This window comes from Ursus arctos, unplaced genomic scaffold (assembly GCF_023065955.2).
Source record: "Ursus arctos isolate Adak ecotype North America unplaced genomic scaffold, UrsArc2.0 scaffold_9, whole genome shotgun sequence".
NCBI classification, from domain to species: domain Eukaryota; kingdom Metazoa; phylum Chordata; class Mammalia; order Carnivora; family Ursidae; genus Ursus; species Ursus arctos.
Window position 1 is genome coordinate 66,006,663 of NW_026623111.1, and position 27,816 is coordinate 66,034,478.

Consider the following 27,816-nt stretch of genomic DNA (forward strand, 5'->3'; position numbering starts at 1 on the left):
TCTCTGCTACTCTGACGACGGTGGCATTGGTGGTGGCAAGAGTAGCAATCAGAGGGATTTTTAGTTCATGTCTACCACACCCTGGACAGAGAACCTTCGCTTTGTGTATTATTTCACCCACTCCTCACAAAAATCCTTCAGGTAGGTATCATTATCCTTATTTCAGAGGTGAAAAACCTGCATCTTAAGTTATGTAATTCCAGAGAACTGAATTCAAACAGGTGTGGTTTTTTTTTTTTTAATGGAGATGAAACATGTAACACAAAGTTATCATATTAGTCAGTAAGTATAGTGTTCATTACATGCATGTTGCTGTGTAACAGATCTCTAGAGCATTTTCATCTTGCAAAACTGAAACTATACGTACTGAACAACAACTCCTTGTTCCCCAGCCTCCAGCTCCTGGGAACCACCATTCTACTTGCTAGGAGTTTGACCACTTTGGATTCACATAAGTAAAATGATGCAGTACCTGTCCTCTTGTGTCAAATGTGTGGGCTTTTTTTAATACTATATTAGTCCCATGGACAGACGGTATCCCACTTGGGTGTACTTTGTTTTGAAAATTTTCTCCCAAGGAAGGATATCAAAATGATGGCAGTATTTCCAGGCTAACTAACAAAGATCTATTTAAACCTTGGTTAACTGCTAATGCTATGAAAATAGCAGCAACAGCGGTAAAGAAGGACTTCACAAGCAGGGCGCAGAGGAGGTGGCCGCAGCCACTAAAATACACTGCCTTTTACAAGTGAAGTATTTATAGGCTAGGAATTTCCTGTAGTTAGAGCAACAAACAGGATTTCTTGATATTTTAAGAAATATTACCCCAAATTTAATATGATTGTCCATAGACGTTTTTCTTGCTTAGTTCATTTTAGAGATGCTATTGCTTTATCAAAGGTAACCTTAATAGCTGAATCTGTCCAAAGAAATAAACTTGTTACTGCCTCACTCCATTACTCCTCAAAGTGTTCAGATTCAAGAAATGTGACAATTATATGAGATAAAGTCAATAATAAAGAGCACGGAAGTGGCGCCTGGGTGGCTCAGTTGGTTAAGCATCTGCCTTTGGCTCAGGTGATGATCCCAGGATCCTGGGATCAAGCCCCCCACTGGGCTCCCTGCTCAGTGGGAAGCCTGCTTCTCCCTCTCTCTCTGCCACTCCCCCAGCTTGTACGCTCCTTCTCTCCCACTCTCAAATAAATAAAATCTTAAAAAAAAAAATAAATAAAGACCATGGAATACTATAGAACATGGAATAGACACTTTAGGGAGTGCACCTGTTTCACTTTAAATAGACTGTATTGATGGGCAAACAGCACCTTCCATACCTGTACAAAAACTTTCTGGAGTAGTCCACGACGTTCTGCTAGAGGTAGCTCATTCTGTGCACCTCCAACGGCCTCAGGCACATGTGGAAGGTCAAAAAACAGATATAAACATTTAACCAGGGTGGAAGGCACTGACATCGTTGTCATGCAGTCCACGGTTTTCTGGAAAACAAACCAGTAAATAAGTGAATAGGTAGTTAGACAGATATAACTGTAATCGGTACAGCTAAGGAAGTTCACAAATTTTAAGCCAGAAGTTAAATCATTAACTCACAAATTTTAAGCCAGAAAATTATATATCAAAATAACTTTTTAAATGCCTGAAAATTTTTAAAAAAGACTCCATGCTGACAAATATTGACTTTCCATTTGGACAAGTCTGCTTCATTCAAAGACTGAGATGTGTTTGTTATTTATTAAGTTTGCTATTTATTTATTTATTTATTTATTAAGAGGCAGCATGTTTCAAAGAACATAAGCTTTGCGATTCAGAAAAAAAAAACTTAACCATAAACTTGGGCAAACTAATTTTGCTGGACCTCACTTTCCTCTCCTATAAAACAGATATAATGCCACATAGGTTTTAGAGTTAATATAAGCATTGTATAACAAATGTGACATCTATTAAGCACTAAATTACGTATTAGTAGTTGCTTGACTATCACTTTTATTCTTATTATACATTCTTGGGGCTGGAAGGACACTTGAGGGATAATAGCCATCACTGACACACACAAAAAAATCTCTGTATCATTTTCAACAATTCTAAAGAAATTTCACCTTCTTCTTATAGTGAACCTTTCAGTATTTTTAAGAAGTATGCTATAATAATTGCCAAATTTTCTCATGGTGTAGTTCGGAATAAAAATTTTTACCATACTGGAGATCAAGAGGCTAGCATCATCTCTATTTAGCTTATTAGCTTTTTCATCAAGCATTCTTTGAATGCGTAGGGTATGTCTGGCAGTGTGCTAGGAACGGGGCATACAATGACAAAGCACCCCTGCCCTTCAGAAGACTGTAGTCTACTAACAGAAGCAGCTTCAACTATGATTTAATCTCTTAAGTGTAGCAATGATAGTACACACAGGCTAATATAGAAGGGAATGATCACCACTGCCAGGAATGGAATTGAAAAGTAGAGGAATTAAGAGGGGAAAGACCACCTGGAAGATACATAGGAGGCTGAACTCTATGGTACAGTATGTTTCAGGAAGCTGAGACCAAAATTGTTAATTCCTGAAAAGCCACAAGATTAATGTCTAATCTTTAACGAGTGTTAATTATAAAACAGGCATAAGGCTAAGCACTTTAATTATCTTATCTATTCCTCCATCAGCCTACAAGGGAGGTTCTATTATTGTATGATCCTTACTTTACACATGAAGCAGTTGAAGCTCATCTCTGACATCACCTGCCTTTGGTGAGAGAGCTGCTTTAATGGTCCCCAAGTGTGCATGTCTGATGACCTATGTGTGCATATGGTCGCCCACTCTGGTTTGACTTTTATTTTGCTGGCATTGGAGAACCAGTGAAGTGTTACAAAGGAATAACAGGACCAGATTTCAGAAAATTAGCTGGTGGTAGTCTAGATCTAAATCAGATATAAAGAGCAAGAAAGCAAGGGTAATTAGGAAACTAATACAGAAAACCGTATGAGAGATGGGGCCTGAACTAATGCAGTAGGAGGGTGATGAGAGGAGAGAAAGCCTGAGGAACAATCTCTTACAAACAAACAAACAAAACAAAAAAACAAACAAAAGAACAATCCCTTGCATGACCTGGTCCCTTTCTACACATCCAGTATCATTTCCTGCCTCTAAATATTTCAAAAATTCTTTGCTCTTTCCACTATGATTGTATCTAGTTACCCCTTGTCTCCATGTATCTAACATTCGGTTTAAAGGTCTGCCCATGTCAGAAGCTTTAATTCCTCATCTTCCTCCCACCCTCACCTACACAACTTATAACTCTCGCATTCCACATTTCTATTTTCATAGCACTACATATACCCCATGATTGCATTTTATAGTATTATCTTCATCTACTCCATCTCTGTCATCTATATGCTGATTTAGGACGTGTTTTAGTCATCTCTGTAGCTCATGGCTACCAACAGGAAATGGTAAGCAAACAGAAAAGCCAACTCAAAATATATAACCCTGAATTTTCTTTTAAAATGTCTCTTTTTCAGGGTGCCTGGATGGCTCAGTCGTTAAGCATCTGCCTTCGGTTCAGGTCATGAGCTCAGGGTCCTGGGATCGAGCCCTGAATCCTGGGATCAAGCCCTGCATTGGGGGGCGGGGGGGGGGGGTCCCTGCTCAGCGGGGAGCCTGCTTCTCCCTCTCTACCCTGCTCCTGCTCTCTCTCACTATCTCTGCCATTATCTCTCTCTGTCTCTCTCAAATAAGTAAATAAAAATCTTTTTTAAAAAATTTTTAAAAATATCTCTTTTTCTAGTTATTACTAGCTTTCTCTTTTCATTAGGCAAAATGGCATGATTTCTCATTTTTATTTTATAACTGATAAACTAAAGTATAACTTGGTGTCCAAACTAGTAATCGGTGACATCTATAATTTCTTCAAAAAGTGATTACGTTTCTCCTGATTCTTTTCTTACACTTTTAAGGCAATCTGTCCATTTGTACATATTTAAGTTAATCCACATTTACTGACTTTCTACTGTGTTAGGTATTTTGGCATGACACACTTTCTGTTCACACCTGAGAAAGACAATATGAATAAAAATATGAGTATGAATAAAACTTAGAAATATTTCGGGGCACCTGGGTGGTTTAGTCGGTTAAGCGTCTGCCTTCAGCTCAGGTCATGATCTCGGGGTCCTGGGATCAAGCCCCGAGTTAGGCTCCCTGCTCAGTTGAGAGTCTGCTTCTCCCTCTCCCTCTGCCCCTCACCCCACTCGTGCTCTCTAAAAAATAAATAAAAATCTTAAAAAAAAAACAAAACCCTTAGAAATACTCCAATTAAAAATGATTATTTTACATGCTATTCTAAACCAAACCAAATTTTGGTACAGTAGTATGGAGGCATTTATAGCTACCATCAACAGCAAATAGAATTGACATTTTGATAGTTTTCCAGTATGGTCACAGATACATGGAAACAATGGGCCTCTTGAGGACTATCTGAGGGTTACTTGGGGTAAATAAACATCTCCATTTGCCCAGGAATCAGGGTTGTCTGGGTGTGGGGCTTCCAGGCTAAAATCTGGAAAGTCCCAAGTATATCAGAGCATGTTGGTCTGATTCCTTTTGTGATAGACAGAGAGATACATAGATAGATAGATAGATAGATAGATAGAAACCTAAACCAGCAAACATAAAGGGAAACAGATCATCCTAAGGGAAAAAAGTCTGAGTACTACTACGTGAGGCTAGTGACTAGTGTCAGGATGTGGTTACTAAGTAATATGCACTGTTTCTGGTATAGCCCGTCATCATAGTATGACTAGTGTCACGGCCACCTTTGTAAATCCCATTATTAAATGATGTCAGTTGCTTGAAAGCCCACTGTATTTAGATAATAACCATTCTCAAGACTGGTACGCACTTTGATTCTACTCGGAACTGTAATAGGTTGAATAAACTTCTTCCATGCCCACATCACAGGCCAAAAATCAGGTCTCCAAATAGCTCACCACCAAGTAGATGCAATACAGATCATGGCAGATCTTTAAAGGTGATTTAGAAAATAAATCAAGCGGGAAGGGATATATATTATCCTGAAAATGTCACTATTTCCCCATTTTCCATAAAAATTAGAAGAATTTAAAAGCATTTCCCATGTCCTTTATTCCTTATTAGCGAAGTGACCTCAGATGAATTCTTCTAAGGCAAGTGCCCCTGATATGTGGAATTTGAGAAACAAGGCAGAGGATCATTGGGAAAGAAAGGAAAAAATGAAACAAGACAAAACCAGAAAGGGAGACAAACCATAAGAGACTCTTAATCTCAGGAAACAAACTGAAGGTTGCTAGAGGGAAGGGGGTGGGGGATGGGGTAATGGGGTGATGGACATTAAGGAGGGCACTTGATTGAACGGCACTGGGTGTTATATAAGACTGATGAATCACTGAACTCTACTTCTGAAACTGATAATAAAATTATATGTTAATTAACTGAATTTAAAAAAAGACTGTGGTGGGGGTGGGGAATGGGGGTGTAATAGCTAAAGGGTATAGGGCTTCCTTTTGGGATGATGAAATGTTCTGAAATTGACTGTGGTGATGGTGCACAACTCTGTGAATGTACAAAAAACTACTGAATCACACATTTTAAATGGGTGAATTGCATGGTATGTGAATTATATTTTTTAAAAAGAATAAATGTGTTTAATAAACTTAAAAATATATTAATAATAAGGCAAGTGCCCTAACATGGGTCACAGGAGCGTTGGTCTGTACCAGATGGAGCCAGAGCTCAGGGCTACTGGCCTACAGTCACAGAAGTCCACCACTGTGCCCTGCATGCTGTACGCATGCTATCGTCTTCCACGTGTGTTATGATGTGACAAAGATGGAAAACACTGTTCAAGTTAGGCATTTCTTCAGGCGTAAAATTTATAAAACAGAAGCCTTCTCATAAAGATGTTGTAAGAAGCATGAAATCAAGAGTAAGAAGCATTAGAAGAATACAATGATTATCACAAAATCTTATTTGGATACGATGATAAATTCAATTGGATTCTGAGATAAAAACTCCAAGAGGATGAAAAAAAAGTCAAGTTATCAATCATAAAAAGAAAGAACTTACCTGACCAGAGGATGCTAACAAATTAATTGTTGTCAGAAGCATCCAACCTCTACTGGCTTCTTCACTCTGATTGATTTCTAGGAATTGGACTATGGCCCGACTTGCAGCCTCTATAAAACCAAAGGAAAGCCATGAGGTGGGGGGATATCACATATAAAGAGATTCTTCCTTAAAACCTGCCAAAAAATGATCATTTACTAAGCATGTGCTTTATATCAGCACAATTACATGCTCTATGTAAAATCTGTTAAAAAGAGCAATATTTTATTGGTATATCTTACAGCATATCATCATATCAATACAGAAATGGAGGAGTCAACCTATATATTTTAGGGACAGTTATGTCATGAGCTAGTCAAAAGAAGTCATGAGTAAGGTAAAATTTGAGCTAAACGTACCTGGAAAACAAGGATATGTTTGTCTAGGAAGTGGGAGGGAAGGCAGGGAACAGAGAGATTAAAAGCACAGTATTAAAACAAAAGTGTAAATAGAAGACTGAGCCTAATAAGTAAGACCAAGACAAAGAACTGTAATAACACTGTGTTAATATTCTACAAGAGCATTTTGAGAATTAGAGTCTAGCATCAACAGTAGTGACAGAAAATCGAAGCCAATTTATGAAGGAAGGTAATCTAAAGGCTGTTGACTTTGCGCAAGAGCAGGCGAGTGTAGTTTCTCGAGCAAAGTAGATGATGATAGGATCGTTCTAAGACTACATAGTGGTGATGTGTAGGACAAACTGGAAGGGCAAAGACTCTGGCTGGAGGTGACCCAAATCAGGAGGCCAACCCAGTGATTCGCACAAGGCAAGGCAGTGGGGGGGAAGGGCTTAAACAGCTGACAGTAGGAATAGTGAGTGCCATGCACAGAAAGCCAGTGTTGGAGGAATCTATGAAAGTAAATTTAGTCAGTTATGGTTTTAGAGGTGAGGGAGAATGGACAAATCCTGCAGCATGTGCTTAATTTCATCAGCAGAGTTCATCAATGTTTCTATCAATATGAGATGAATTAAAGTTGTCAGAAAATAAGTCCAATCTGTTCACTTACCAAAATCAACCTGGTAAGTTGCTAGTGTACACTTAATACACATCATAAAAATGCAAAATGTATAATAAATAGAATTTAGGTTGCCTTCGACGTTTTTCTTCCATTTAAGACAAGATAAAAGTGTTTCATTAAATAATTGAATGAAGACAAGACTTACACAGGATACTGTGCTGGGCATGTTTCATCTTTATATACTTCCGTTTGAAAGAATATTTTAATAGGAAAAATTTTAAATAGCTTATTTTTACTAAGTCTTAACTATAACAAACACTCTTTAAAGTACTTAAAGATTTAACTCACTTAATCTTTACAAGAACATTTTGAGTTATTTTCTATCATTATACCTGTTATAATAACACAAACTGAGAAATGGAGAGGATGAGTAATTTGCCTAGAGACACGCAGCTAGTATGTGACAGAACTCACATTCAAATCCAAGCTGTCTAGCCTCTAAGATAAAGATAGTGATTAAAAAAAAATTACTGGAAAAGAGGGAAGCCAAAAGAATCCTGGCTTATTTCTAATATTTCAATATCTTAAAAGTGTTGAAATTATTGTATTCATATTTTCACTGATGTATACCCTCTCTCCCATCTCTAGAAAATAAACACCATGGGAGCAGACTTCTTGTCTGCCTTGTTCACTGCCAATCCCTAGTATGAAGCACATCACTGGCACTAAGTGGGTAGTCAATACATATCTGTTAAATGAGTGAATAAATCAAGCTAAGGAGGTCAAAGAAGGACACTTGGAGCTCAACTTGTTACAAACATCAAGAGTGTTTGAGTTTACTATGGATGACAGATTCCTGAAAGTTCTGAGAAGGGGAGTAATAATATAAAGAAAGCAATGTTTAAGGCTAGTTAAATTGTGAAAGTCTCAGTAGAGAGGGGACCAAACAAATAAAAGAATGTCACTGAGAAACATTCTTTAGCAATTACAGTTTGAGATCATTAGTAAAAATTGATCTGCAAATTTTCCTTGCAAATCTGTAACGGGCTAGGTTTTAACACTATATTACATAAGCCCTCTTTCCTTGACAGGAATTAAATGCTTGTGTAAGGAAGATGACTCCTTTCCAGTAAGTAAAATTTTCAACGGCTGACATGCTGTGCTTTCATTTCCTAAGCTTCTGCACAAGTCAGGCAACTTTGGTATTTAAATTGTGCATTTCCAACTTCATAACTCAACATACTAAAAACCTACTTGCAGTCTTCAAATTGATTATTCCATCATGAAATCAATGTAACAAAACTCTATTTCATAACAATAACAACAAAAACATTGATTAGTAAATGAATCAGTCAATACCACCTACGCTTCTGATAGAGGACAAAAAGAAGAAAGATGCTGAAGAGATGAACAAAATTACCTTCCCGGTATGAAAGCTAGAGAGCTATAGATAAGACACATTTTGGGTGAATTAAAATGCCACCCATGTTTTTTAACATAACGCTATTAATGTTAAAAGGAAATTGGACAAATATGTATTTTTTGCTACTCAACAGCTGCTGTTCAGTAAGTTGTCAATTGTGAACAATGAATGCTAATGCTTTGAGAACCAAAACACCAAAAATGTACTCTTGGCTTGCAAGAGTTCTATTTATCTGAGCGACAGTGGGCATTTATACAAATGTGTGGTTACTCTTGTGTTGGTTGACAATGAATATTAAGGTATTCCTCAAGATAAGAACAGACAAATAATAGATTGAAAAAAACCCTCAATGTTCTAATTATTATTAAACATTACAACAGTTCAGTGGATTGCTGAGCTGATTAAATAATACACATGAAAATAAACATTGAAAAAAATCAAGACAGTGTAATTATTAACAGTATCTAACAACTTTATCAACTTAATAACAACAACTATCCTTTTTTGAGAAGAATGGGGAGAAGACCTCATTGACAAAGGATTTTTATATAGCAAATGTATTCACAAGTCTATTTTATTCTCACCTATTTATTTCAGTATGTTGCCATTCAAAACACCTTAATGGGATCTCCCACTTTTTATTTTAAATGAGCCAAGAAGCTCACTGTAAAAGTCTTGAACATTCGGTGAGATCTTTAAAAAAATTATGTATACTAGAAAGTAATTTTAAATTAAACCTCCACAAATTATAGTTTCTTAAAACTTTGAAAGAAAAACACTTCAAGAAAAAAAAATTTTTTTTAAGGATCTTTCAATTTCACTAATATTTAACAAATACAAATTTAACTGATTTAACTTAAGGTTATAAAAGTTAATGAAAGGAACATATTAATATTAGTCCATCTTGAGAGTTACCAATCATTTGATTCAAGCTTTAGCTTTCACACTGCATTTCAATACATATAGTTTACTGAAAAATACAGAAATGGAGTTAGTAGAGCTCATTATTAGATTAAGTAATAGAAGGCAGACAATTTTAAAAGAAATTTAAAGACAGAATATAAGTGAATTCAGTTAGACAATATTCAGAACACTCAGAATGCAAAACTTAGTGCAATACATTTTTTCCTTTGCATTTAAAGCCTTGTCATTTTCAAACTTATGCAACAGGATGATAATGTGAAACACATCAATAGTATTATTATATTTTTTTTCATTAATGAAGAAACCAAGCCCTAGAAACTCTTTCCCATCCCAAAAAAACTTCCACAAGTTAGTAAGAAAAATAGTATTAGAACTCATAGCTTCCATGCTCTTTTCTCATTTGATAATACACAACCACACCTTGGGAATAAAATTACCTGAGGGTGTTGTGGCTTTGAAATCCTTGGAGGACAGCGGGGCACACTGTTTTTCTGTTTAAAAAAAGAGGCTGGGTTGTCTACTTGGGGATTCACTACATTGCACTAATCCCACCACAGATGCTGTGTAAGACACCAATTGTGGTAAGCATCCACCAGCTTCTCCATCACCAGGCCGCCGCCCACTGTATTTAACAGCAGCACCTATCACACAGTGATGTCATTAATAATAAACTGAAGATACTATTTTTACATGGATGGAGATTTTTTGCTTCAGTGACACATACGGACCACGTTCCCTTACAACTAAGCAGACTGCATAACTGAACTTAAAAAACAACTAAAAGAGGTAGGAAAAAATCTTAAGCTATACCCTGTACACAATATGGCCACAAAATTATAAATTTTCTCAAATTAGTGAGGGCCACTACCTATTTTTAACAAAAGCTACACGGAGGCAACAAGAGAGAATTATGGGAGAGAGAGAGAAAACTAGAACTGTCAAGTCGCCTTCATACATTACACATCAGTCCTTGTATCCATTTTGCATGTTTCTATTTTTACTAACTTCTGATGGATGGATTCAAACAACAGAATTGCAGATAAGAATATCTTCCTACTGAGATATCTACAATCCATGTTAGGAGCGATCTGATAAAAAGACTTGATATGTGAGTGGTAATTAGGTAACAAAATAACAAGTACTTCATACCAAATTCAGAGGAGTCCTGAAAAAATAACCTTGCCGCGATGCACAACAAATACAGACAACTTTCAAATGAATAATAGAGGGCTCAATTTCTGGAGAAAAATGATGTGCATGTGAATTATAGCAAAATTACTTTCAATGATAACTTCCTGTGCAATAAAAGGTCATGTAAGGTATCAAAAGTAGCCATACTCATAGAAACAAAAAGTTAGAATAATGCCAAAGGCTGGGAGGAGATGGGGAGTTGCTGTTCAGTGAGTACAAAGTAACAGTTATACAAGATAAAAAAGGTCAGGAGATCTGCTGTTCGACATCGCGGTTAAAGCGAGCCGTACAATATACTTAAAAATTTGTTAGGAGGGTAAATCTCATGTTATGTGTTTTTTACTGCAATAAGAATCAGTCAATCAGAAAATGAGAATGGGATATACATGAAGTAGGATGACTCAGGGGCACCTGGCTGGCTCAACTGGTTAAGCAGTGGGCTCTTGATTTCAGCTCAGACCACGATCTCAGGGTCCTAGGATCAAGCTCAGGGTTGGGCTTGCACTGGGCTCCGAGGTCAGCGCAGAGTCTGCTTTCCCCCCTGTCCACCCCTACTCATGCTCTCTCTCTCTCTCAAATAAATAAATAAAATCTTAAAAAAAGATGATTTAGAATCAACCTAGGGATCTTGAAATTTTTTTACTAGAAAAATCAAAAGATCAAAAAATCTCCAAAGTATCTTTTTTTAAAGACTTTTATTTATTTGAGAGAGAGAAAAAACGAGAGAGAGAGAGAGAGAGAGAATGAGCAGGGGCGGGGGCAGAGGGAGAAGCATACTCCCCGCTGAGCAGGGAGCCCAAGGCAGGGCTCCAACCCAGGACCCTGAGATCATGACCTGAGCCCAAGGCAGCTGCTTAAATGAGTGAGCCACCCAGGCGCCCCTCCACCCAAGTTTGATAACAATATTGACCAAAAGAAACTTCCAACATTAAAGACTAAAAATAAAAGAACAAGGATTCCCACAGCCAGAGGTCTATAAGACTGACGAAGGAGATACTCCAAAATTATGCTTTTCTCTCAAACATCAGTAAGTCTGGCTTTTCTAACACTACTCCAATTCTCAAAGCATTTAAAAAAATAAATAACCAAACAGAGAAATCCTCTATCAAAAATCAGTGAAGACTTTTTGAGCACCTCATCTGTGACAAGTAGTCCTCTAGGTGACCCAGGGGTGAACACAACAGACAATAAAATTAAGTAAACGAGATACCTCCAGAGGACAAAGCTCTATAGGAAGCGCTCAAGGTGACTGAATAAAATACTCACTGGTGTGGGGGTAGAGCATAAAGCATCTATCTGAGATTGGGTGATCAGGAAAGGTTTCTCTTGTGGAGATAATATCTACAAAAATTGAACTGAATTTCAATTCAATGGATTCTGAAGTTAATAAATTTCAAAAGTTTAAAAATTGTATGGAATTACATGATCTGGAAAAATATATCTTAAAAATACCTGGAAATCAAGAAGTCACCAATGGAGGAGAGGCTCTGGGGGCTCTATGTACTATATTTGCAACTTCCGGTGAGTCTAGAATTATTTCAATGTAAAAAGTTAACAAAAAAAAAAAAACAAACAACTTGTGTAACTGTTACCGTATTTAACAATAAGACATCTTGTACTCCATTTAAGATACTTTTCATCATGTCGAAAACCTACCCTATGTATGTAAAATCATAAGAGGATTTACGAAAACAAATCTCTAGTGCAGAAAAGCGTTTTCTACAAACATGCAGATTAGGTATTTAAAAGACAGCAACAGAAAAGCAAGTACAAATACAGTTTGGGGAATATTTTATTCTAATCTAGGGATCTCACTCAAGAAAGAAAATTCAATACAGGAGTGAAGATAGAACAGAGAAATTTCCCTTCATGTTACCTGTTTAAAAAAGCTAAAAAGGCATAAAACACACAAATCTTATATTTAAGAGCAACTTCTCTGTTCTACAGGAATCACTGAAATCAGGAAAGACAAAAAGGATGCAGTCCTACTGTGTGTGGAGATAGGAGAAGACAGTGGTGGAAGGTTACCTTAAACTATCGTACTACCTCTTTCACTGAACTTGCTTTAAGGACTGCAAGTATAAATAAAATCATCTCACTTTAAAATCCATACATCAATTAATATAAGGTACTGCTTCTGAATAAGAGATTTAGTCCCTCGATCTAAAAATATTTTAATGGCTTTTGCTCCAGAGACTCCATAATGGGCTCCAGTTAGACGGAAGGTTGTGCACATGCATTTATCTGCTTTCTCCCGAAGCCCCACATCTATGGACTGAATTGTGCCCCTCTCCCTCAAATTCCTATGTTGAAGCACTAACTCTTAATGTGATGGTATCAGAGATGGAGCCTCTGAGAAATACATAGGGTTCACATGCAGTCATCATGGTGGGGGTCCTCATGATCAGATTAATGCCCTTATAAGAAGAGACACCAGAGCTCGCTCTCTCTCTCCTCCAGGTGAGGCCACATTGAGATGGTGCTGTTTGCAAGTCAGGAAGAGAGTTCTCCCCAGAAACCAATCATGCTGGCACTGTGATCTTAGACTTTCAGGCTCCAGAACTGTGAAGGAATATTTCTGTTATTTAAGTCACTGGTCTATGGTATTTTGTTATGGCAGCTTGAGCAGATTAATACACCCACTAAAATGGTTATAAAAGGATTTTTTCAAAAAGCCTAAACCCATAAGGACAAAGAGAATAGGAAAGATGAAAGCAACATTTTGGATACTAAAATAGCAGAGAGGTTAGTGGTAACTGATTTAGCAAACTCTAGAATCTTAAAGCAAACGCAGGAAAAATGAAAAAGCAACTAAACTACAACAGGACCCCCAAGAGGCTCAGGAACTGGGGGCACCAGGTACCTTTGGAAGCAGAGATAAACGTGGGCGTGTACACAGAAGGCCTGGTAAAAGTATGTCAAAGAGCATGAGACCCCCCCAGATGCCACCATGTGGGCACCAGACTGGAGGTTTGCTCACTAGGAACAGTGAGGAATGTGTTAGGGCTGGGGTAGGAGTGAGGGACACAGCTGTGGGCTCCTGGAGATCCAACAGAAGCGTACACACTGAATGCTGAGGGTCCTCAGACCTTTCCCCTACTCGGCTTCCAAAATGCTGAGAGACAGATATGTATCTTCCAAGTAGCAACTGGACATTCTTCACTGGGGACTCTGCCTAGCTCAGGGGAGAGAGTCAACAGAACAGCCTAACAAGATCACACTCTGCTGATGCCCAGTTTCAAGCCCCACCCACAACTGCAGAGCTAGCCAGCAGCTTTCGAAGGCTCCATGCTTACACAGGAGCAGATGGCCAGGGAAGTTCTCTAACCTAAAAGACAGACAAAAGCAAATTCACAAAAAAGACAACCTGAAAGAAACAGAGCTTAAAAAGCATCTACGAAAGCATAGACACCAATAGAAAAAGAAACTCTTTAGGAATTAAAATTATAACGTCACAAATTTAAAAAAAAAGAAAAAACCCTCCACAGAAGGGATGGATGGTAAAAACTGATAGGGTCGAAAACCAAAAACACAAAATAAGAGAAAAAAAGAAAAGGAGAGGGACAGTCTCAGCGGTACATCTGACTAGAAAAAGAAAACTGAGTGGAGGACATCATTATACAAATAATTCACAAAATTTTCCCAAAGTTAAAGGATAAAACAAGGGGTTCCCAGATTTCCCAGCTTCAAAGTCCAATAAGTACTCAGCATAATATACAAGAATGTATGCTTCCAAGGCATGTTATCATAAAATTTTTGAACAGGAGGGCCAAAGAAAGGATCCTAAGTGTTATAAATAAATAAATAAATAAAGCAGGTCACAGAAAGAAATAACAATCTAGGTAGCTTCAGATTTCTCAATAGCAGTGTAGGAGTCCAGAATATGAAGGAGAAATTATTTTTAAATTCTCACATAAAATGATTTCCAACCTAGTATCTGATGCCCACTGGAAGGGGGATAAATGTAAGGCACGCTGCAAGATTTTCCAAAATGACCCTGAGAGCTCCTCCTGGGCTGCCTGGAGAAGAACCTAGCTAAGACACCCCCTACCGACCACATCCCCAAGGGAGTTGCTAGACCCAAACTCAACTTCCCATGACACTGGCAGCTTCCGCTCTCTGGTAGGAGGGCCTGTAACTTCCCCTAGGCCCCAAAGTCTCCTGGGGCTAAACAGCGAGGATCTGCAAACAGCTCCTATAAACATCCAAAAGACATTCCAATCCGGTACTCAAACAGCCTAGATCATAAGCAGTTTGTTTATGTCTTCACTGCTAAGATCGCATTTATGTTTGTACTTCAGGAACAGAGGGGCGTCAGGATTTTCCAAGCACACTTTTCTGTGAGATAATGAGGGTGGTAGACCTGTGCCTTCTTTCTTCTTGCTGAACCCTTGGTTTTATGTTTCCCCATTCTGCAATAAAGCCACGCTATAGGACGTGTTGTTCTAAGCCCTGGTACTTGAAAGGCTGTCAAGCCTAAAGCCATCACCTTCCTTGACAAAAAGAAAGGAACCCATCTTACACAGTAACAGTCAAAAATTTTTTTCACTAATGGGATTTCTAAAAAAACAAAACAAAACAAAACACACATACGCACATAAAACCCAAAACCTTAAATGGTAACTTTCCTACATCTTTTTCTCAGAAAGCTGCTGGAAAAGATGCCTCAACAAAAATGAAAATGTTAGTTTGAGAAAAAAAGACGCCTGGAGATTCAGGAAACAGGCTCCATCCGAAAGTGGAAAAGACATCCCAGACGACGTGAGTGGAAATGTAAAAAGGACAGCTGTGCAGCTGGCCTAGGGAGCAACCAACACGGATTAACGGATTAACGCAAGCCAGAAAGTTATGGAAGAGCTATTTGCAAGATGAAACTGAGGGAATATCTGATGCCTTCAATCATATTGAGGGGAGATTCAGAAAAACATTTTAGCAATAGGGGACGAATGTGTGATGAAAATCTAGTAAATAAAAAACAGGCAATTATTAACTCAGTTGCAGGTGGAAAAGAAGTTTTCAAGAAAAGAAATCACAGAATACCATAGGATTCATCTTAAAATAGTGTTTCACAGTCTATACAAGATAATACTGATCTAATCAAATTATGACAGTGCAATATTGGAGGGGCTTAGGAAGCACGCAAGTACAGGCAGTGGTGGTAAGCTTTAGAGAGTGAAAGTCTCTAAAGACTTTTTCTTTTTTTTCTTTTGTGGGAAGTCAAAAGATAGCATCTAAACGTAAAAAAACAAGGGCACACACGGTAAGCACATAATTTAGAGACACAGAAGTAAATATAAAAAAAACTTTTTTTTTAAATAAGTGTGAGAAATGGAGTTGAACTAGGATGGCAGAAGGGAGATGCCATTTTCAATAAACCTTTTAATTATCTGACCTTAAGTACGTGACTATATCATGTTAATAAAGAATAAATTTAAAAAGAAGATTGTTGAACAAAAGCTTTACTGTTAGTATTGGAAAAATAATAATTTGATGGCCTGAAAAGGTAAGTGATTGTCCAAAGGGACATTATAAAGAGAATTTAAATAATCAATTTATCAGTCTAATGCTTCAATAAGAAAGCTACCACTCAAATGATCATTACAAAACCAAAATAACAAAATAAAACAAAGTCAAGATAAAAATCCCTCAGACATACTGTTAAGTTAGAAAATGACTAATGGTAAATAAAATCAAGAAAGCTTATTTTAATTTTGGGTAAAGGGATGATACCTTATGAAGTTTAAAGTTACCTAATTATGAATAAGAACAGTTATTCAGGAAGCATTCATAAAAAGCCGACTATATGTAAAGATTATAGGTTAAAGACCCTAAGCAGTTTATGGTCTAATAGGAAGATAAAGACACACACATAAATAACCACTGGTGGAACTGAGAAACAAAGAGCAGTTCCAAAGAGAAAGCTTTTCTTTTGATTAAGGGAATTAAGAAACATTCCATCAAAGAGGTGTGACTTAATCCAAACTTCAAAGATTTAGACATACTGGTGTCGGGGGTTGGGGACAGAGTCTCCCTTCTGGGTGAACCATCATAAGTAAAGGATAAAAATAAGAACACTGATATGTTCATGACTACAAGCAGCTTCATTTGGTTGAAATATAGAAAAGAAAACAAGAAATAAAACATGGACTTAAAAAAAAAATTCAGATGGCCAGATCTAGGATTTGCCTTGAATGTCATGGTAGGAATCTGGATTTTGTTCAGAAGGAAACAGAGTTTTTGGGAGAGCGGGGGTGGGGATGGGAGGTCCAAGGATGATGTCCTTGAGTACAACTGCTCCACTTGAAGGGAAATATTGAACCAACCAACAGCAGAGAGTGAGGGACAGGTAATTAAAACCCACGTGGATAAAACTGGCTCAATTTTCTCTTTAATTTTAATAGCACTTTTACCAAATAGCCTATTCAAATAGTTTTTGCTGGTTTCAGTAAAAATACCTGTGGATTTGTTTGATGCTCTCCTTCGAATTTCTGTCACCATCAATCGTGAGACTTGGGTTGTGAACTGCAGAAGGTCAGAAAATTTTTCTGTCATTGTATTTGGCGGAGCATTTCCAAAAACCTGTGGATGAAAAAGAAAATTTTAGTTAAGCATTGTCAACTACTGACTTTCATTCGATACATTTCAAAGTGTGGTAGGACTTAAAAATCAAGTCAAAAAAGTATTCTTATACAGATATTTTGAATCTGAATAATATGTTTAAAATACAACTCTCAATAAATCCTATCTAGCCACATTTCCTAGTACATATTATACAATCTTTTGAATAGAATGATTAAATAAATGAAATAAACATCAAAGAGTAGTTATCTATAAAATTTCAATCAATCTTACTGGTAAACTTTAGAAAGCACGTTTCTCTGAAGAGATCTAAATTAAGAATTTAAAGAAAGGGGAGCCTGGGTGGCTCAGTGGGTTAAGCTTTGGACTCTGGGTTTAGGCTTAGGTCATGATCCAGGGGTCTTGAGATGGAGCCAAGCAGAGCCCCGCCCTGGATATGGGTCTGCACTCAGCAGGAAGTCCGCTTGAAGATTCTCTTCCTCTCCCACTGGCCCGGCTTCCCCAAATGTGCACTCTCTCTCTAAAATAAATAAATAAATCTTTAAAAAAAAGAATTTAGAGAAAAATGGTAAGGTTCTATGATGGCACATAGATTACATCAGATGGTGAAAAGCAGGGATTTATCTATGGTTAAGTCTTAGGCTGAGTATAGAATTCACTACACTCATGCTATAGCTCAGAATTTCTAAATTCTACAAGAATTCCCAAAACAAGACTGTTAGGAAAAAGACTAAAGAAAATGAATGTGAGGGTTATGAAATACCCTTGTTTTAATTAAAAATCTAAGACAAATGAACTTAAGAATAAATAATTCTTTTTAAAAAAAGATTTTATTTATTTAGAGAGATTGCACACAGGTGAGCAGGGGGAGGGGCAGAGAGAGAGGGAGAGAGAGAATCTCAAGCAGACTCCCTGTTGAGTGTGGAGCCCTACGAGGGGAAGAGCTCAATCTGAAGACCCATGGATCATGCATGACCTAAGTCTAAACCAAGAGTCGGAAGCTTAACCCACTAGGCGCCCCTAGAATACATAATTCTTAAAGATAAACCAGTGTGGGCTCAGCAAAGAGGATAAGAAAATGCAACCTGGACTGCCAGTCTTGGGGAAAAAATGGCTATATAACTGGATGTATCCTGAAATATTATTTTGAAAAATGTTCTTTATAGCGAGAAGGAAATCTGGTCTTCTGAAACTATTATGATAGCTTTCTATCATAATACTAATCACACAGTATTTTGTATTCTTATTATGTGTTCAAATGTCACTACAAAAGGATGGAACATATCTTACTCATCTTTGTATTTGACTTTGCCTTAATTTATAGAGATGTTCCCTAAATACGTTTGTTCATTTATATGCTGTCTCCCACCCCCATAACAACAGATTCTGGAGAACATTTAAGTAGCACTGAAGAATACATAAATTATAACATGAGAATATAAACTATAATTAAGAAAGAAAACAAAAACAAGGAAATAAACCACAGCTAGGGAATGGATGGGGGAAAAAAAGACTAAAAATCTAAGTAAAAATCTAAGATCAAAAGACCAATTCTGTATTTGCTGTGTTTTGGTCATAAATTTTGGCTCAAATATACAAAAGAGAAAACCTACTCTATTACATGGTTCACAATGTCTTTAGGTAAGAAAAATATATTTAAGGAAGTATCTCTATTTTCATACTATACCATAAAAACTTCCTTCCAAGGATCCTCAAAAAAGGATATAACTTATAATGTAATATTCTTGTAACAGAAATTTATTTCTTACATTCTTAGAACAGATACTATATTCCTTACAATCGCCTTCAAACTGAGCTGAAACTACCAAACAAACAAATCAATTCTACAGGGTACACTTTTCTTCGGCTATAAAGACTGTTCATTAACTTGACACAGGAGTAATTTTACATTATCTCAAAGAACAAATAAACTCTACTTTTCAAGACCTCAATAAATTGTTTCCGGCTGAGATATTGATAAATGTTGTACATTTATAGCTCAACTGGGTCACTTGTTAGTAAGACCCATATTCTTTAACAAATTAGAGGCAAATTAGAAATTGAGAAGCCTAATAATGACACACACTTGAATAACCATTCTACTTCCAACTCAGAGATGTGAGTACGTAACTACTGTTTATTAAACAATTGTGTATTTTGCTAAGGTAATTATGAACCCTTTCATCAAAATAATTTATAACAGGCAAATATTCCTATTACCCAGAATATATTAATATATATTTTGCTCCTAAGAACTATTAAGAGCTATTTTATTCTGAAGAGTTACGAAGACAACTTCATAAAATAATAAGATAATTTCTTAGACAGTATATGGATATTCAAGCAGTCTTCACACTAGGTGAATAATACATTGTTAAAAATGCAGTTAACTTGGGGCACCTGGGTGGCTCAGTTTGTTAAACGTCCGACCACTGATTTCTGCTCAGGTCATGATCTCAGCATTTTGAGATCAAGCCCTGCATTGGGCTCCACACTGGGGGTGGAGCCTGCATAAAATTCTCTCTCTCCCTCTGTTTCCCCACAGCACCCCCCTGCTCACTTAAAAAAAAAAAAAAGAGGGAAAAAAAAAAAAGAAACCTAACTTTTCACACAAATCCTGATATTTAACTGCTTTATTGTCATGAGAAACTTTTTTTCAAAAGATACGTCTTCCTTGAACTGACCAAATCACTATTATGGAAGAGTTATGTCCTATTTGCTAATTTGAAGTGAACAACTATTGCTTCTTTGACATAAAGAACTTTTAGTCTAGTGACTCATTCTTTTCATTTATTCACTCATAAATATTTATTGATCTCCTATATATGCCAGGCAGCATCTGGAGTCATGAATACAAAGGTAAACAGAAAGTTGTGAGCACCAAAGTAAACGAAGCAACGAGGATTCCCATGCTTGTGGAGCCCACATTTTAGGACAGGAGACAAACATAAATTAAGAATGGAAATTACATTAGTGATACATTCTAAAAGAAGTAAACAGGGTAAGTGGAAGGGAATGCCTATGGTGGGGACAGGCTCTCCCTGAGACGACACTGGCATGAAGGAGTGACATAGTACATAGGAGACAAAGTCACACAATTCAGAGCACCAAAGAAAAAGTGTGCTGGGCAGCATGAAGAGCTGTGTTAAGACCTCCGGGTGGACACGAGACCGGGGTGAGGAATCCAAAGGCTGGTGCAACTGGAATGTATTTTATGAGATGGGAAATGTGCAAGGTAAGGCTGGAGAGGTACAAGGACTAAAACATGAACTGACATTTAGATAATACTGAATATATAAGGTAGCAAAGAATAGAGATTTTTCTGTGATTAACTTCAACAATTAAATCTAAAAATATTAGGTACGTATTTAGCCACCTTCCACAAATAGCGATATTACTTGAAAATACACAATGCTTCAATCATGTGCTTAAATGTGTGCTACAGAGGATGAAGCATGGAGCTGGGAACCCAAGGAGGCCTGGCTTCTCCTCACCCTCAGACACTACTGGTCCAATTTTTCTCGTTCTCCATTTCCCCATTTGCCTAGGGACAGAGTCAAGCAAGAGACTGATAGTAATACATTCAACTCAGAAGAAATATATGTGACATTCATAACTCAGATTAAAAAAAAAAAAAAAAAGCAGTGAGGAACAAACATGCCGTCTACCAAATTCAAGAAAAATACTAGTTACCAAGCAAGGAGCATTTATAATGTGCCTAGCACTATTCAAATACTTGATATGTAATATCATTTAAATCTCATAAAATCCTATATAGTGTTCTCATTTTACAGATAAGGAACTTAAAGTTTAAAGAAGTTGAACAACTTAAGCCAGAAGGTGGTGGAGACAGAATTCAAAATTAGGTCTGTCTGATTCCAAGCCGTGCTCTTAATCACTCAGTACTATGTTGTCTCATAACTTCATATGAACCCTATCACTGTCACTTTACACAGTTTCACCTTAAGAGGGGAACAGCATGGTTAGACTTGATTTCAGAAGAGTCATTTTTAATAGTGACCTGAATTACAGAAAATTTTCTGGCACTTCCTCAACAAAATGTTTTTGGCATACTCAGGGAGAACAAATTAATAGTGTTATTTAATGCCATGTACAACACAGGAGCTCAATATAGGGATGCGTGGGTGGCTCAGTCAGTTAAGTGTCTGCCTTTGGCTATGATCACAGGGTCCTGGGATAAGGCCCCACATCCAGCTCCTTGCTCAGTGGGGAGTCTGCTTCACCCTCTGCCTGCCGCTCTCCCTCTGACAAATAAATAAATAAAATCTAAAAAAAAAAGAAGCAGCAGCTCAATTTATATTTGTTGCTGAATAAAGCTACTCAATAAAAATTTATTAAATATGACTAATAAGAGAGGTTGGAATTTTTACAAAGTTTTCTAAAACGGTGTCCTTTGTCTCCTAAACATATGTAATATCTAAAATTCAGTTACATTGTACTGACCATCAGGAGTCCTGGACTAATTTGCTATATATAACAGATTTAAAAACTTAACAATGAAGATATAATTGCATTATTTCATAGTAAATGAGTCTTATTAATTAATATAAATGATTAGGAAAACATGTATATCCTCCTGGTTTCTAAGAAGGACCACCAACTCAAGAGAAAAGAAACTGAGAAGGCTCAGTCCCTTTCTCTTCTTTGGGATATGCCTGCCTCGTAGGAACATGCACTCTCATCGGCTCTGCATGGGGCTTGCAACCATCCAGTTTTGCCAGGGGCTATAAGAAAATAGAGCTATTTCAGATGCGAATTTAGCAAATCCTTTGTTGCACAGACCTAAGCTATACTGTCCAATATCAACTGTATTGCTATTATGTAATAAGTACTAAACTGTATATTGTAAATACAAAGCTGTAAAAATGTAAATGGTTAACCTGTCTGACTTCTGATTGATCTCTCATTTGGTTCTCAACTTGAGTATTCTTCCTTTAAAGCCAACAATTTAAAAAAGTAAAGGTCACTTGAAGGGATAAAAAAAGAAAAACACTATATTCAACTTAGGTGCTTCTCAAATAATTCAAAAACAGGGGAGTTTCTAAAAGAAGATCTAGTTAGTAAAATTATATTTTAAGATTTTATTTATTTATGTGACAGAGAGACAGCCAGCGAGAGAGGGAACACAGCAGGGGGAGCGGGAGAGGAAGAAGCAGGCTCCCAGCGGAGGAGCCCGATGTGGGGCTCGATCCCAGAACGCCAGGATCACGCCCTGAGCCGAAGGCAGACGCTTTTAACGACTGCGCTACCCAGGCGCCCCTAAAATTATATTTTAAAACACACAATGAAGTATGATAACATATACCATGGTAATTAACAATAGCAGTTAATTTTTAGATGACTAAAATGTTATTCATTTTTGAATAGTTTAAGCCAAGTATTTTGTCAATAAGCTTTTGTTCTTAAGACTAAAAAGGTTAATTATTTTTAAGAATGCTGGATAAATATTATTCAGCTATTCTCAGACTCCACCATCACCTCTCAGATGACAACAGCAGTCTCCTTGCAGGACTGTGATAAAGACCAGAGGAGGCAGCTGAAGGCCTCAGCATGAGCCCTGGCCCAGAAAAAGGACTCAACACATGTCATTTCTCAACCTGTGTCTCTTAAAGGCAAAACTCACACAATGAAATAACACTACTGAGCACTCCTTAAAAACGATTCCGTAGATAGATGCTCATGTCTATCAGCAATGGTTTATTTGCCATTTAGTACGAATCAAGCAAAGTCTCAAAAACTGATAGTACAATTCATTTTTAGCAATCATCGTAGGAACTCTAGAGCCATACTGACATATTCTCTCAACAAAGCTATTTCTTTCTTTTTTCCTTTATTTTTTTTTTTTTTAAGAGAGGGAGGAAGGGGGGAAGAGACAGAGGGAGAGAGAGAAAACCTTAAGGAGGCTCCATGTCCCAGCACAGAGTCCAATGCAGGTCTCGATCTCACAACCCTGAGATTATGACCTGAGCCAAAATCATGAGTCAGACACTTAACCGACTGAGCCATCCAGACGCCCCTCATCAAAGCTATGTCTTAGCAGTGGAGAATGTTCATGTAATGGTAAAACACTAAATAAATACAGCTATGTATTTCAAACTTAATGGATGGGATGTCTTAGCTAAGGATAATTTAATTTGTTATTGACAATCCAGTGAACACTATATATTTTTTAAATTGGTCACAATGGTACAGAAATAAGTTCCTATTTTTTCATTAGTTAAGAGCTGAGTGACTTTTATGATATTCAAGTCACTCACTGTATTGGAGGTGTAAGGCAATGCATATATACATACATACATATATATATATATATATATATATGCTTTTACTCAGGCAATTAAAAACTTTTCACTTGAAAGAATAATGAAACTTACGACAATACAGAACACAAGAGAACTAAGTCACAGTCTAAGCAACAGAGAATCATTAAACCTCTCAAATCTACCTTTTTTCTAAAAAACCAAATATTTAGATGATTCTTCCAGACTAAGCCTCACTTGAATAGGCTATAGAAGCCTAACTGATGAAATACATGGGACACATATGTACGATATGACTTATTAATTTATGTTAATAGCTGAGAACAACTGCCCTGACTATTCTGAACGTTATCATCATTTACACGTGAAGTCTGAGAGAAGGAAATTACCTCAAACTATTCAGTAGGCAATAGTACATCGTGACATTGAGGTAAAACAAAAATAAAAAGATTAAAAAAAGAGGGGCGCCCGGGTGGCTCAGTCGTTAAGCGTCTGCCTTCGGCTCAGGGCGTGATCCCGGCATTATGGGATCGAGCCCCACATCAGGCTCCTCCGCTGGGAGCCTGCTTCTTCCTCTCCCACTCCCCCTGCTTGTGTTCCCTCTCTTGCTGGTTGTCTCTCTCTGTCAAATAAATAAATAAAATCTTAAAAAAAAAAAAAAAAGATTAAAAAAAGAAACAAACAACTTCCCAGAACTGATTCCAATAAAAATTAATGACTGTTACCTCACCAGGGCTTGAAAAAGAAGGCTTGTCCGCAGTCAGTTCTCTCTCTTTCAAAACAGCTAATTTAAAAAAAAACAAAAAAAAAACAAAAAAAACAAAACAGCTAATTTAAACCTTTCCCCACTTCTCCTCGTGTGCCCATCTCCTCCCTCCACCACTCTCAGCCTTTTATTTCATAGATTACAACAATGAACATCCTCTAACTGTACTAAAGTTTGCACCCGCTCTTCCCTTCCACCCAGCCCGACGGCTGATATGTGAAGTGATTTTACTATTCTCGTTCTCCTCCCGCCCCTCTACCTTACCAGCAAAACCTCAATCCCAATAAATAATGTATCTACCTGCCTCCTCTCACTACTACACACGTGCTGTGGAGCACTTCCTGCAAGAGAAAGATCACACACCCACATGGATAAGATCCAGTACAAATTTATCATCTCCAACTTTCACTGGACCCTCAAGACCCTTTAATTCTTTTACCATCCTTTTCAACTACCTCTCTCATTCCCTTTCGTAATATTCCCAATCATCACAATTTCCTTAAGCCCCCTAACTCAACTTACTCCAAGGCTCTTAACAGATCACATCTCCTGTTGGTGACTGTAAGAAATCGAGGTCATCCAGCAAGATTTTATTCAACTTCCCACCTAACTACAAATCATATTCACACCCAAGAAAATGGCTCTTCTGCAGGATGGAGTATCTTTCTCCTACTCAAGACTCACCTGCCTCCCTCCCATAATTTGACTCCGTGCTCTCCTCCCTCAATTTCACTCTTAAAAATTTCCAAATTTCCTCTTCTGCTCATTTCTTCCCTTCTCTTTATGAGCCAACATCTCCTTCATCTTTAGAAAGCAAAACACTAGAAACATACTGAAAAAACCCTTTCGTCACCAAGTTCATGTCCATCAATCTCTTTCATTTCAAATTTCTACAAGCCCAGTATATACTTACTATCTCTTTTCATCTCCCATTCACTCCTCAACTCACCGCTTTCTGGCTCTGCCATTCTACTAACTTACAAACTAGCAAATTTTATGAACGTTTTTCGGTCCTCATCTTACTGGGTCTCTCTATGGTACATGGTAGTGCTGACTACTCTCTTTCTTACATTTATCTTTTGAGCTCTATAACCACCCCTCTCCTGATTTTTTTTGTACTGCTACTGACCAGCTCCTGTTCTATATCCTTCATGGGTTCCCCTTCTTCCATTAAACATTCACATTCTCCATTGCTGATCTTTAGCCTAATGCTCTTCTCACTTGGCAGTATAAGCCATGAGTAATCTCTCATCCCCTTCCAGGGTTGCAACTACCCCATCTGTGCCAGAGCCTCCAAACCACATATCCAGCCAAATCCTCTACCTGAGCTTCTTACTGAATACATGCACTTGGGAAGCTCGCAAATAGTTCAGACTCAATGATACAAACAGAATCTATCTTTTACAACTTTCTTTCTCAGCAACTGGGAAAAACATTCCCAATTAGTTTCCCAAATTAGAAACCTAATAGATCGCTTACCTTGATCCCTTCTATTCTCTTATTCTATTGCTTAAAATACTTCATTGGTTCCGCACTCCTCCAGGAAAAAGTATTGGCTCCTAATACAACATACAAATCCATCATGATGTACCTCCTATCAATCTTGACAGTCTTATTTTATGTTCCTCCTCGATATAAAATCAACTTCTTGGGCTCTTTATAGATGCTGGTACATATTAAAATATTTGTTGCCTTTTTTTTTTTTTTTAAGATTATTTATTTATTTATTTGACAGAGAGACAGTCAGTGAGAGAGGGAACACAGCAGGGAGAGTGGGAGAGGAAGAAGCAGGCTCCCAGCGGAGGAGCCTGATGTGGGACTTGATCCCAGAACGCCGGGATCACGCCCTGAGCCGAAGGCAGACGCTTAACGACTGCGCCACCCAGGTGTCCCTAAAATATTTGTTGCCTTTTATCTTGACTCATGCTTTAACCTCTAATTATCTTCTTGGTTAATTTGGTCCAGTTAATTCCAATTGGGCTAAATAATGCTTATCTTTTAAGGCCTCAAGAATCACATCATATTCTTGTTAAGATTAACCTATTTATATGAGAGAGAGAGAGAGAGCATGCATGTGCGCACTAGAGTAGATGAACGGCAGAGGGAGAGAGAGAGACTCTCGAGAAGACTCCGCACTGAGCACAGAGCCCAATGCAGGGCTCGATCCCACCACTCTGAAATCATGACCTGAGCCGAGCTCAAGAGTCGGATGTTCAACTGACTGAGCCACCCAGGCACCTCCACATCACATTCTTTAAGGAGACTTCCCTTCCCTAATCCCCACAGACTTTTATACAACTTTCTTTCAAGGGGTGCCCTTCAAGGCTAAAAAAGCTAAAAGTAGCAGCAGTAATTGGCAGTGAAGAGTGGTGGGGCATCTAAAAGCCCCATGGAACTACCTGACTTTTAAACTATGTACGTGTACACCTTTGATAGAAATTTAAAATTATTTTAAATATCCCCACCAAGACTGCTACATGTAATCAACTTGACAAAATACCTTAAAAAATTAACTCTATTTAGACTCTCTTGGGCCCATAACTATCCTCTTTCAAAATCTCTTACAGAAAACCTGCCAAACAACAAAGCAAACTGAGATGATTCTGTAAAGTGTACAAAATACTTGGGCAATTACATTCTTTGGTGCAATAAACCATCATTTCAAAAAAATAAAGGAAATAACAAATGGTAATTTATAACTTATCGCTCTTCCAAAACTCACCATTATAGGAACATTTTACAGAATGCTCAGTCTTCCTTTTATCTGTTAGAACTAAATGGAATTTACTCTGACCAGATGTCAGATAAAGTCACATGGCTTTACAGCAAATTGAAAGGAAGGAATGAAAATATCAAGCTTCTCAAAAACTCATTCTATCACTTTTTCCTCTCTGTGATTTACAATAATCTTAAAATTCCTGCAGTGCTAGCCAGTCCTGGAAGGCATGGCCTTGGCAGCCTAGACTTACCCTGTTGAACACTGGCAGCATCATGTACAGCTTCTCCTCTTGCTCCTTCTGAGTCATGTGCCGGGGAGGGTGGCACAACTCCGTGAAGAGACGGCGGAGGTGCATCAGTCCTAAGGCGTTGTCTTGGGGGCTGCACTCCTCCTGCCTCGGTCGCCCCATGATCCTCTTCACCATGTTCATCTTGGCTGGTTGGTGATAAACACTTCTAATTCTGTGGGAAGATGTTCATACGCAGTCAAAATGTCATCATTCTGACCAGCTCAAGAGCTTATAAAATGTCAGAAAGACATTTTTTTCTACCCCTTTAAATAGAAAAGGTAGAGAGGCAAAGCTAATTTTGATAAGTCTCCTAAGTGAAAAATTAGGAATCATGGCACCCAATATTCCTACTGGCTTTGGTGCAAAAATGTAAAACATTAAATGTAAAACATTAAATGTAAAACATTAATTGGACACATATTAAATGTTTCCAGTTAAGTTAGTCATATGAAGTTCAACAAATAAAGGGACCAAAGATCCTACTATTAATATGTTGCTTAAGAGCTGAGCATATGTAAAAAGAATGAAGAATAGAAAGTTCA

At 37.6% G+C, this 27,816-nt stretch overlaps 1 protein-coding gene across 11 annotated transcripts in view; it reads right to left on the reverse strand.

Annotated features, from left to right (window-relative positions):
- Positions 1 to 27,816, reverse strand: part of WDFY3 (WD repeat and FYVE domain containing 3) — a 265,960-nt gene that overhangs the window by 145,315 nt on the left and 92,829 nt on the right. For 9 of the 11 annotated variants that reach the window (XM_057309811.1, XM_057309805.1, XM_057309802.1 and 6 more), the window contains 5 exons: positions 27,236 to 27,446; positions 17,096 to 17,219; positions 9,887 to 9,940; positions 6,104 to 6,213; positions 1,332 to 1,493 (listed from right to left, as the gene is read on the reverse strand). In XM_057309811.1, the coding sequence (XP_057165794.1) occupies positions 1,332 to 1,493; positions 6,104 to 6,213; positions 9,887 to 9,940; positions 17,096 to 17,219; positions 27,236 to 27,446 (661 nt within the window). The remainder of the gene's footprint in view (positions 1 to 1,331; positions 1,494 to 6,103; positions 6,214 to 9,886; positions 9,941 to 17,095; positions 17,220 to 27,235; positions 27,447 to 27,816) is intronic. The other 2 variants (XM_057309806.1, XM_057309803.1) reach the window with 1 other exon arrangement.